Source organism: Sinocyclocheilus anshuiensis, unplaced genomic scaffold (genome assembly GCF_001515605.1).
Source record: "Sinocyclocheilus anshuiensis isolate Anshui unplaced genomic scaffold, SAMN03320099.WGS_v1.1 scaffold2293, whole genome shotgun sequence".
In the NCBI taxonomy this organism is placed as follows: domain Eukaryota; kingdom Metazoa; phylum Chordata; class Actinopteri; order Cypriniformes; family Cyprinidae; genus Sinocyclocheilus; species Sinocyclocheilus anshuiensis.
Window position 1 is genome coordinate 270,123 of NW_015552765.1, and position 12,821 is coordinate 282,943.

General features: G+C 44.1%; 1 protein-coding gene and 1 pseudogene across 3 annotated transcripts in view; one reads left to right on the forward strand and one right to left on the reverse strand.

The window, feature by feature from the left end:
- The window catches only part of LOC107667891 (brain-specific angiogenesis inhibitor 1-associated protein 2-like protein 2), a 13,985-nt pseudogene extending 5,213 nt beyond the window's left edge, over nt 1–8,772 (forward strand).
- A 672-nt stretch (nt 8,773–9,444) lies between these two features.
- Nucleotides 9,445–12,821, reverse strand: part of LOC107667892 (parvalbumin-7) — a 33,782-nt gene continuing 30,405 nt past the window's right edge. For all 3 annotated transcript variants that reach the window (XM_016459632.1, XM_016459631.1, XM_016459630.1), the window contains 2 exons: nt 10,056–10,165; nt 9,445–9,911 (listed from right to left, as the gene is read on the reverse strand). In XM_016459632.1, coding sequence (XP_016315118.1) covers nt 9,886–9,911; nt 10,056–10,165 — 136 coding nt within the window. In that variant the 3' untranslated portion in view covers nt 9,445–9,885. The remainder of the gene's footprint in view (nt 9,912–10,055; nt 10,166–12,821) is intronic.

The following is a 12,821-nucleotide window of genomic DNA, read 5'->3' on the forward strand; positions in this document are numbered from 1 at the left end:
TTGATAAAGTACAACTCCCTCACACCTTCAGCACTCATTCATCCCTATATAAAAGCTTTACTACCACTGAACGTCACTGTGGGTATAAAGCACTTCTCACTGTACTCCTCCTCTAGCAACACCAGAACATGTTGGATGCTTTTGGATCCGAAATGATTGACTTGGTCTCTTGAGACCAGAGTATGGATTCCCAGAAGTCTCTATTTTGTAAATATGGGCCCTGGAAGAGGTTAAATGAGTTTATTTTGCATTGGCTACAGTAGGTAATTCTAGTGGTGACAACAACCATGCATGTCACTTCTGCAGGCTGCGTCATACTCTGTGAGATAAAGTGTCACTCTTTTCGTAGCTTTTGCCGGCTCTGAGACACTTGCATGTTATTTCTCCTGCTCTTGTTCTAGCAAAAAGTCACACATCACTAAATGAAAACTTAAAGTGAAGACCTGAGTATTTCAGGAGCCTTATCACAAGTCCATTGTTTTTGAATGTCGGTGCTACTTCTGCTATATTTTCACACTTAAAACAATAATTTGGTATTCCTCTTGTACCATTGTCCTCTTTAATGTTAAGAAATAAGTCACCTGGCAGTTCTCTCCCAAGTGATTCCACTGCTGCCAGCATTAATCTGAGTATGATTCAGTGGGCTATATAACACTTTTAATTGTCAGGAAATTACTTGTCTTTAAAAGTTTTGGTTCAATATACTTACCTGTTGATCAAAAATAGCCTTTTTTTTATTTTTTTTTTATTTAATAACATTCAGGAGGGTGTACTAATTTTTGCAACACAAAATTGTATTACTTTGATAAGAAAATCTTATTTTGCTGAATAATTTTGGCATTCTTCTATGGTAATTGATCAAGCAGGCTTGTTGGAACATTATATCTCCAAAGAACCCTAACATGTCTTCTAAGTAAAGAGTAATTGCTGAATTTGTTAAGTTTTAGAGGGGGCGTACTCATTTATGCTGTGCACATATATATATATATATATATATATTGTACACTTGTTGAGTGTTTTTTGGAAGCCTGCTAACATAAGATTTAGCAAACTCTAACAATCTCAGCTGAGTCTGACATTAGCATATTACTAAGCTACCATCTCAATACTTCAACAAACTCTTATAACAGTCTCAGCTGATTCTAGATTCTTACATTAGCACGTTGCTAAGCTAACGTCGCAGTACTTCAAACTTATTATAATAGAGTCTGTCATTAGCATGTTGCTAAGCTAACATCTCCATAGATATGTATAGGTAGATGCCACATTCGACCGCTCCAGACACGTCAATTTGTTGTCACTCACAATAAAAATAAACGAGTTTCCACAACATTGCGCAGCCTCTGGTATTTGGTCTGTCTTGATGTTTCTTGCAGTTGAAGAGCTCTCTGGGCTCTCTGCTGCAGACTGGAGACCGAGAAATGGACCGTGAGCCGCTGGGCAGAGTGCCCTCTAGAGGTCTGGAGACTGTTCTAACTTTGACTCTATAAAAGTTCACAAAGTCAGTGTGTGATTTACCCTAATATCCTGTTAAGATTGACTTCTTTGTCTAAAACTCTTCTCAGCCCCGTCTCCTCTCCCCAGTCGTTCCCGCTCCAGCTCTGTGGGCGAGTCTTTGGGTCTAGGTGGCAGCCGCTCATTGAGGGCCATTGTGTCCCATCCCGCTTCATCCAATCCAGTCCTGCTGCCATTTGCCCGTGGTGACATGGTGACTGTGCTCATACCAGAACCACGCAACGGTTGGCTGTACGGACGCCATGACTCAAGCCTCCGGTGAGAGCATTTACTGTCAGTATCAAGGCTAAAGGTGCGGTCACACTTACCATTGCTTTACCATTGTTTTTCTTTGTTTCTTTTTAGTCAAGGCTGGTTTCCTGCTGCCTTTGTGACATCTACTGAAGACATTCTACCCTTGGGCTCAAGGTAAAGTTGAGTATATGAGTATTTAAAAATGTATATAATTTGATGTTAACGTCTTGATGTTTTCAGTAGCACGTTGCACCGAAGCCACAGCATGAACAACCTCCTGGAGCCAACCAGCCAATCAGAATATTCAGACAACCAGGGCTACAGTGACATCCCGTCCCCAGTGGTACCTATGCGTCGCGCGTCGGCTGATCTTCGCCCAATCTCTCCCCTCCCTGAAAAGAAGGCGGAGTCTAACAACGAGGTCAAGACCAGCCAGAAAACCTACAATGAGATTCCGCCTCCAGCCGCACCGCTCCGTCGTGGATCAGCTGATATTCGACCAATATCTCCCCTCCCTGACAGGAGGGCGGTGTCTCATTTTGAGAGCAAAGTAGAGCACAAAAATTATAATGAACTCCTACTTCCGGCTCCACCCCTTACAAACTCTCCTCTCCCTGAGCGAAAGACCGAATCAACCTCTGAGGTAAGTGTTGAATCTATGCTGTAGTTTTCCATCCGTTTTCCAGCTAAATTTGTATGAGATTTCTTTCATTGTAAGGTCAAAATGTCAGCAAAATTTGAAATTCATGATGAAGTTAAACATTTGATGTGTTTAAAACTAGCTACTTTGCTAGGCTAATTTTATGTTAGGTAATAGTTTATCTATAGCTCTCACAACGAAAACATAGGGAATGCTTTTAAAAAGGCATCAGACACCAAACTGAATCATTTTCAGTGAATGTTCTATATGTTGATTTGCAAAAAGAATTTGCTGATTCGTTCAGATTCAGTTTCTTATCAAGGCTCTCATTTGACTTTATCTTGGATGAGGTTATTAGTGATGTCTCAGATGTATTTTGTGTGAATGTGAGCATTACAATAAAATTTGTTCAATGTTTGCAGAGGCCAACCACTCATGGACAACCACCAGAGCACCCGCTTTTTCCCAGGTATTACTAGGGATGGGGAGTCGACTCCAAAAGAGTCAATTCCTCAACTGTGAATAGCTCTAGAGTCTGAGTCGACTCCAGCACTGGAATCGACTCGCGTTGTACGTCAACTCCAAAATCGCTGATGTCTTCACTGATTCTCAAATCCAGATATAGTGAATGGCAGTTGAGTGCAGTATATCAGCAAAGAGTAAACGAAATTAAGCGAGGATCCGTTTGCAGTGCAGTCCGTGTGCGGTTCGTATGCGGTGCAGAAGCAGAACAGGCTCATTATGCTTTCACATGTTGGTAGTGCGCCATGATCCGTGGCTATTTACCACCATTATTTTTATTTCAAATCCGAACGTTACTAAAAATTATTTTTTTAAAGCAGTGATTATCTTTTTACACAGTAGCTAATACAATCTTCCATAGACATACGTTTAAGTGCAACATATTAAAATTACTCCTGTATAGGGGGACCCCGCCCCCCTGACGCCTATGGAGCACAGCGAGCCCAAGCCAGGCATGGACGCCGAACTAATCCACGTCCTGTCTAAGGCTGTGGAGGAGCTAGGATTGGAGTGGTCTCCACCAGAAGAGCCCACTCGCAGCTGCCTGGATGAGTGATTCTTGCCAGGCTGCCGTCAGGCCCCTCGTCAACGAGCTTCACCATTCTTCCCAGAAGTTCATGACGAACTCACTAAGTCATGGCGCGCCCCCTACTCAGCCCGCCTACGTGCCTCCTCTTTCTCCGCCCTCACGACTGTCGATGGCGCCGAAGAGAAAGGGGGTACAACAAGATTCCTCCCCTGGATGAGTCTGTGGCTGCGCATCTCTGCCCGCCCATGGCTATCGGCTGGAAGGCAAAGGTTGCCCACCTGTCCGAACCGTGCAGAACGATTTCGGCCCTCGCCGGACGGACCTACGCGTCTGCTGGACAAGCGGCCTCGGCGCTTCATTCTATGGCGGTCCTACAGGTCTGTCAGGCCAAACTCCTCCAGAACATGGATGAGTCTGGCCCAGACCTCTCAGCTTTCAAAGAGCTGCGTAGCGCGACCAACCTGGCTTCACGTGTCACCAAGACCATGGCCCAGGCGATAGGAAGGTCCATGGCCAGTCTAGTGGTGTTAGAACGCCATCTTTGGCTGACGTTGACAGAGATCAAGGATGCGGATAAGGTCCCCTTCCTGGACTCCCCGGTCTTCCCCTCTGGCCTTTTCGGACCCGCGGTTGAGGGATTTGCTGAACGCGTCACTGCTGTAAAGAAGTCGTCCCAGACCATGCGGCACTTCCTTCCCAAGTGCTCCAGCTCTACGGCTGCTTCTAGTCGCCCCAAGTCAGCGCCGACTCAGCAGGCCATGAGGCCCACGCCTCCAGCTGCCCAGGCGGCTCCCAAGCCTGAGCCTCGCCAGCGCTCCCACTCTGCCAGGCGCTACCCATTTCCAAAGCGTCAGGGACCCCGGTCAAGTTAGTGCTGGACCCGGCACCTCAGGCATCCTCCTGATCTGCGGGAAAGGAAGAAGACGGGGCCAAGTCTCGCTACAGCCGGACCACCCCCCAAGCAGCATCTGTTGTGCCTCCAAGCACCCCGTTCACTTCCGGGTGCCGACGGCAGTGTGTTTTTGATCAGCTCCGTTGTGAACACTGGGCCCATTCAAAAAGTGCCCACACAACCAGCCGCTGTTATAGCGGGAAAAATAAAACACAAATATTTTCAAAAAGAGAGCAGATTTCCTCTTCCGCTTATCACGAGTAGGTGACCCACCACCCGAATTAATCCAACCCCTTGCCACATGGGCCGAGGCCTGGCAGACCATCCCCGGAGTGTCAGACTGGATTTTGGGGATAATAAAACGAGGGTACACACTTCAGTTCGCTCGAAGACCCCCGCGGTTCCCACCTTGGTTCAGAGCAAGCAACACATCCTGCGCTCCGAGGTGGTGAATTTACTGGCAGAAGGAGCCATAGAAACGGTTCCCCCAGGTCAGAGCAAGTCAGGCTTTTACAGCCGTTACTTCCTCATCCCCAAAAGGGATGGCAGTCTCGGACCCATCCTCGATCTCAGATGCCTGAACCGTGCCCTTATGAAACGGCCATTCAGGATGACTACTTTGAAACAGATCCTCTCGTAAGTGTGCCCAGGGGACTGGTTCTTTCCTCTGGATCTGAAACTGACGCGTACTTTCACATCCAGATAGCCCCCCATCACAGATGATTCTTGAGATTCGCCTTCGAAGGAGTGGCATATCAATACACGGTCCTTCCATTCGGACTGTCCCTGGCTCCTCGCACTTTTACGAAGTGCATGGACGTGGCTCTTTCTCCTCTGAGACAGATGGGAATCCGCTTTCTGAATTACCTTGATGACTGGCTCGTTTTAGCCCAGTCGGAGGACGAGTTTCAATCTCACAGATCCTTTCTCCTCAGCCACTTGAAATGCCTGGGGCTCAGGGTCAATTTTGCCAAGAGCGCTCTGTCTCCCAGCCAACGGATATCATTCCTGGGAGCAGTTTTCGACTCGACCCAAATGAGGGCAGCAGTCTCGCCAGAATGTGGACTGGCTATACAGCAGCTTATGGCCTCTTTCAAAATAGGAGTCTCTCGCCCCCTCAAGGCGTTTCAGAAGATGCTAGGTCTTATGGCCTCCGCATCTCCAGTGCTACAGCTGTGCCTGCTTCGTATGCGGCCCCTTCAGTACTGGCTGAAGCCGCTAGTTCCATCCCACGCCTGGCGTTTCAGACGCCTTCATATCAAGGTGGACCAGGCCTGTGTGGCAGCTCTGGCCCCTTGGAAGGACTCTCATTGGCTGGAACGGGGTGTGACCCTCGGAATGGTCTGTAGAAGGAAGGTAGTCTCGACAGACGCTTCCAACATGGGTTGGGGAGCGCTGTGTGACGGTAAACCGGCTTTCGGCCTCTGGTCGAAAGAAGAAGGACGGCTGCACATCAACTGCCTGGAGATGCTGGCAGTATGTTTGGGCCTTCTTGCCAGACCTAAGGGGACACCACGCCCTAGTCCGATTGGACAGCATAACGGTAGTGTCCTACATAAATCGCCAGGGAGGACTCTCCTCGAAGCGCCTCTTCACTCTGGTAGAGCGCCTCCTGGAATGGGCTCAGCTCAACTTGCGTTCACTGAGAGCGATACATGTGCCGGGCAGGATAAACGAAGGAGCAGACATGCTGTCTCGGAGCAGTGTCCCCTCAGCAGAGTGGATGCTCCACCCCCAAATGGTTCAGAAAATCTGGAAGATATTTGGTGAGGCAGAGGTCGATCTCTTTGTCTCAAAAGACAACTCTCATTGCCCAAATAATTTTTCGAGGGATACTGATGCGTTGGCCCACAACTGGCCCAACCTCCTCCTTTACGCTTTTCCCCGAATCAGGGAACAAGGGCACAGGGTTCTGTTGGTAGCCCCGCTCTGGAGGAACCAACACTGGTTCGCAGAGCTGTTCCAGCTGCTTGTAGCAGCTCCATGGCCCATTCCCCTAAGATGAAACCTCCTCTCTCAGGCGAACAGAATGATTTGGCACCCCCAGCCCGAGCTATGGGCCCTGCACCTCTGGCCTCTCGATGGGAGCCTGCGGACCTCCCCGAGAGTGTATTAAGTACAATCTCTCAGGCTAGAGCACCGTCCACGAGATGCCTCTACGCCCTTAAATGGTCTGTCTTCTCCGCCTGGTGCACTTCCCATGGCGAAGACCCAGCTTCCTGTGACATATCGCTGATATTGTCCTTCCTGCAAGAGCTGTTGGACAAGGACCATTCCCCTTCCATGCTCAAGGTCTATGTAGCAGCCATAGCAGCCTATCACGCTCCTATAGCCAGCCAATCGGTGGGCAGGAACAACCTGGTTGTTCGCTTCTTAAAGGGGTCTAGGAGGCTTGACCCAACTCGCCCTGCCACAATCCCTACATGGGATCTGTCCACGGTGCTGAGGGCTCTAAAGAGCCCTCACTTTGAGCCACTACAATCTGTTGACTTTCGTCCCCTGACACTAAAAACCATTCTGCTACTGCTGCTAGCATCGGTAAAGCGGATGGGAGATCTACAGACGCTCTCTGTGAGCCCCTCTTGCCTGGAATTCGGGCCCAACGACTCTTAGGTCGACCTGAAACCAAGGCTCGGGTACATACCTAAGGTGCTCTCAACTCTATCTGCGCTTCCTCCCTCGGAGGATGACCAGGAGTTGAATTTACTCTGCCCCGTTAGGGCATTGAGGATCTAGGACTCTCCAACCAGGCAGTCGGAACAACTCTTTATATGCCTTCCTGCACTCTTGGCCCTCACCGAGTGCCAAGGCTGTAGGCTGACACTAAAAACCGTTCTGCTACTGGTGTTAGCATCGGTAAAGCAGATGGGAGATCTACAGGCGCTCTCTGTGAGCCCCTCTTGCCTGGAATTCGGGCCTAAGTTCGTCCTGAAACCAAGGCTTGGGTACATACCTAAGGTGCTCTCCACTCCATTCAGAGCACAGGTGATAACTCTATCGGCGCTTCCTCCCTCGGAGGATGACCAGGAGTTGAATTTACTCTGCCCCGTTAGGGCATTGAGGATCTAGGACTCTCCAACCAGGCAGTCGGAACAACTCTTTATATGCCTTCCTGCACTCTTGGCCCTCACCGAGTGCCAAGGCTGTAGGGGTTTTTTCTTGGAACGGTTACTTATGGCTGGGCTGACCTCTTCGAGTTTAGCCCTATTGCCCCCTGCGGGGCTTTCCTGCAAATTACTTGGTCCCTCTGGGCCCCTTGTAGTGCTTCAGGCAAGTATGAGTCGTTCCTCGAAGCATAGCATGGCGGGATTGTACTGGTTCCCCATAGCGTCTTAGCAGACACGGTACGAATGAAGTATCGATAGGGAACGTACTCGGTTACAAACGTAACCTCGGTTCCCTGAGATACAGGAACGAGTACTGCGTAACTAGCCATGCTATGCAGCTGCACGACTCAGTCGTCGCTTCAGTCGAAGTAACCTGAGAATCCTATGGCGACATGCCCGCTTATATAGCCAGATGGCCCCGCCCATATTGGCGGCTCTGGTGGGCTTTGTTGCCATTGGTTAGTTTTTAATTTACTGCACAAACCAATGGCCCTGCAGTTACACTGCGTTATTAAAAAGGCTTCAGTCATCGGAGAAAAAGGAATTTTCCCATAGCGTCTTAGCAGACGCAGTACTCGTTCCCGGATCTCAGGGATCCGAGGTTACGTTTGTAACCGAGTAAGTTTTATGACATATAATAAATAAATAAATAAATAAATTAATACTTATTAAACTGCATATATACTGTATTTCTCCAGTGAAATATGTGTGTGTTTAAAAATGGCATGGTAGTATTTCAATAAAATACTGATTTAAATAAAATATTGCAGTATTATTGTAAAAAAATTACAGTAATGACTATTTATTTATTTATTATTACAATCATTACAATTTGAGGTCAAATGTGCTTAATTGTCTTTTATCTTCCTGTTTTCTAGAGGATCAAATCCTTTTGCCACAGTGAAGCTCCGTCCCACAGTCACCAATGACAGATCAGCACCACGGATCCACAGACAGTCATCGCAAAACATCGCCTGCACTCTGACTGGTTCAGAGTCTGTACCAAATGTCTCAATTTGTTGATAAGTGTACAATTTAAGTCAACTTTAATATTAGAATGAAAAGAGATTTTTAAACTTAATTTAATGGCACTTTTTAAACTAACTTAGTATTTAATTTGAATGGATATGTCCAGCTGTATAACATCACTCAGAGCATTATTTACATTTTCTTTCAGCAAAATCGGGTGACCTAAATCTTTTGAAAGGGGTTATTTTATGATAAATGGAATTAGACATACTAAAAAAACATCATCCAAAAAGGACAAATGTTACAGAATAGCTTTATGATGTCAGATTGATGAACACCCAAGAGTTTCCACATCAACACATGGGAGAGGGTTAAAATGATCATAAAAATGAAATTGACTAAAATATTCTTAACATAATTGCAAGTCGAAAAACGTTGACCCTTTTAAATTCATAGTATTTCAGATTGTGTTGTTTTATGGTGTTAAGTCTGATTACTATATTTGTTTTCATGTGTGCATCTGTGTCTGAATGTTGTGTATTTGATAGATATAATATGTATAAGTTTTTGTGAGTGTTTTTTAATAGGTTTAGCACAAATTTTACAAAAGGTTTTTTGTGTTTAAGTGTTTAAACACGATTATTTATTTATTACAAAGGAACAAATCATGTATATTTATTGTGTGATTGTCTAGTTGAATGTTATTATTTACAGAATTTTTTTAGGGCTGTCAGTTTAATGCATTAATTTATCGGGACTAATAGAAAAGAAAACTATGCACAAAAACACAATTAAGCATGACCTTTCATTTGTGCAAAAAAATCCCTAATGCACTGGTGCACTCATTTATGGTTTATTTTATTAATAATTTGTAATTTCATGTAATTAATTTAAGTGACAGCCCAAGTTGGAAAAGTTTGCCCCAATTTTAGCAAATAATAGCCTTTAATTCTTCACATTTTTTAATACTAAAATATGATAAAAATATATTAACACTGCACTAGATGAGTCAATGAAATAAATGAAAACCACAGTATTTTTTCTCAACGCATGGCTTTATTTTATCTTTCTTAAATATTTTTTTCTCTCATTTCATCTCGTCCATCTCTTCATGTATTCATCGTGTTCAGTGGCTCTATCACAAGAGAGGAGCGAAAAAGGGAAGGGATGACAGATGGAGTGAGATAAGAAGAAAAGAGCATTTTGAGGCATAAACAGGGAAATGTGCCAAAATAAACAAAAAAAGAAGAGATGAGAGGTTAAAGCAGTACAGGAATCTCTAGGTTTTTATGAAAGACATGGTTAGCTAACTAAAATATACAGAGTTTGTAAAAAAGAAAAGGTAAATAAATAAATGGGGTTAAAGGAGGCGGTTCTGCTCCTGGCTCGTGGCAGGATGTGTAGAGACGTACACTATGATTGGCTGTAGGTATTCACAGGAGAGTAGTGGTGTAAAGGGTTGCCAAATATTGATGATTTACTCGTGCACCAAAGCTTCAAATTCTGAAAAGAAATTTGCAGGTGATTGTGGATTAGATCATATTTTTTTGTAGTTCTAGACAATTTGTTATCTTAAAAAAAACATGAGGCACAGTGTTTTATAATTTTTAGGGGGTACTGCTCCTTTAAGAGCGCTAGTTCTCTCACCATCTATGCCAATTTTCCCATCTCCATCCTTGTCGGCAGCAGCGAGGAATGCTTTGGTCTCCATATCAGTGAGATCTCTGCCATCTGCAGAAAAGCCCTTCAGCACAAACCTGTCCAAGCGAAGGGATAAAGCACAATCTGGCAACCCAGGTCACAGCTTGGGCACAACAGTTAAAGGGATAGTTCACCCAAAAATGAAAATTACCCCATGATTTACTCACCCTCAAGCCATCCTAGGTGTATATGGAATTCTTCTTTCAGACGAATACAATCAGAGTTATATTAAATAATGTCCAGACTAATCCATGCTTTATAATGGGAGTGGATGGTTGCCCAAAATTTGAAGTCCAAAAAATTGCACCCATCCATTATAAAAGAAGTCCACACGGCTCTGGGGGGTTAATAAAGACCTTCTGAAGCGAAGCGATGCATTTGTGTAAGAAAAATATCCATATTTACAACTTTTTAAACCTTTATCTCTAGCTTCCACTAACTGTCGTACGTGCGTTTCACGAGAGAGTGGCATCCAGCCAGGTCCAGCGCCAGGACACCCAACTTGGGAGGGCTTTTATATTTCTTAAGGGGGCCGAATTGGGGGGGATTGGGGTTAATATTTTCAAGTGAACGCTCGAAATACATTATTTAGGTAGCACTTTACAATAATCAACTAACAGTAACTAATCGAACCTTATTGTAAAGTGTTACAATTATTTGTTATTAAAGCATATGTCCACAAAAACACTGTTAAATTAAACAGAAAAGCAAGCAGGTGTGCATGATTTGGCGTGGCAGCCAATACAAATAATAACCGTTTCCTTACCTAAATCCTGCGTTTGGACCAGGTTCGGTTGTAGAATCACATCTGTGCTTCTGAAATTATCTTTTTCTATACAGTGTAGTAGTTAGCTTTCTCTGTGTAGTACGTGGCCGCTTGTCAAGCATGAAAAACACAAGTTTTATTTAAATTCTGAATATATTATCGTATGCAGCATGCAAAGAGTGCTCCCTTTAAATTGATTAAAAACTCACTCATTCATCACGATCTCACAAAGTTCCAAAAAAAACAATGAACGTGACTGCACAATGAAACTTTTTTTAATGTCTTTGTTAGAAAGAAGTTACGAGCATGATAGAACTCAGCACTGGACAAAAAATGGTGACTGGAGCGGTGAGTGCGTGGATTCCAACCTAAACACCTCTGATTGGCCAACAATGAACGTGACTGCACAATGAAACTTTTTTGAATGTCTTTGTTAGAAAGAAGTTACGAGCATGATAGAACTCAGCACTGGACAAAAAATGGTGACTGGAGCGGTGAGTGCGTGGATTCCAACCTAAACACCTCTGATTGGCCATTGCGTTTTAGAAATCAACAAACATGCCTGTGATTGGCTACACTGCTCACCTCTAAGAAAATGCATTGTAAAATGCACACTGGATTGTTTGCCAAATCTATTTACACAGGGATGTCCGTGGTGGGGCCAGGCCTGCATCCAGTGGAAGACGCAGAACGTAGGCAAACGCGGTGACGAAGGCGGAAGTGACGAACGTGAAGCGCAGAGGAGAGAGCTAAAAACACTGGTCACGAATTAGTAGTGCAAAACGAGGATTTGTAAAGAAAAATGTTGGAGGATTTCGATATGAGCCAAGAGGACACTGGCTTTCCTTTGCTGTAAACAAAACTTGTTTTTCTTGAAGCTAGAGATTAAGGATTATAAAGTTGTATATATGGATTTCTTACACAAATGCATCGCTTCGCTTCAGAAGGTCTTTATTAACCCGCCGGAGCCGTGTGGACTTTTTTTATAATGAATGGGTACAATTTTTTGGACTTCAAATTTTGGGCTACCATCCACTCCCATTATAAAGCATGGATTAGCCTGGACATTATTTAATATAACTCCAACTAATTCGTCTGAAAGAAGAATGTCATATACACCTAGGATGGCTTCAGGGCAAGTAAATCATGGGCTAATTTTCATTTTTGGGTGAACTATCCCTTTAAGTGACTAAATATGATAATATAATTAAAATACTCTTGAAAACTGTTCTCGTGTGCGAGTTAAACATTGATCCCCACAAAAAAAAAATGGTTTCGACTTACTTTGGGAAAAAATGAATAGTAAAATGATAGTTCACATAAAAACTAAAATTCTGTAATCATTTACACACCTACAAGTTGTTCCAAACCTGTGTGGGTTTGTTTCTTCTGTTGAACACACGCACACAAATTTTGAAGAATGTTTGTAACCAAAGAGTTGCCGGTAGCCATTGACTCCCATAGTATGGAAAATACTATGAAAGTCAATGGCTACCATCAACTGTTTGGTAACATTCTTAAAAATATCTGTGTTCAACTGAAAAAAAAAAAAGAAACTCATACAGGTTTGGAACAACATGAGGATGAGTAAATGATCACAGATTTTTAGGTGAACTATCCCTTTAAATTTAAATTAAAGATTAAGACCACCCAAACTGTTCTAATTTGTACCTTGGATTGTTCAGTACCTTAACTAATTTACTCAATTAGATATTAATTAACAATTAAATAGCAATTTTGGAGTTGTATTACTAAATAGGTCTCCCCGATGGCTCTCTGCATAATTCTTGTCTTATCCTCAATCTGGCAACCCCGCACTTCCCTGCTGTTGGCCAATGATGGACAGTCATGTACTGATAATGAATAATAGGGAGCAAGGATGCTGCCAGAGGAGATATATACACTCTAAAAAATGCTGGGTTAAATACAACCCAGTGCTGGGTTAA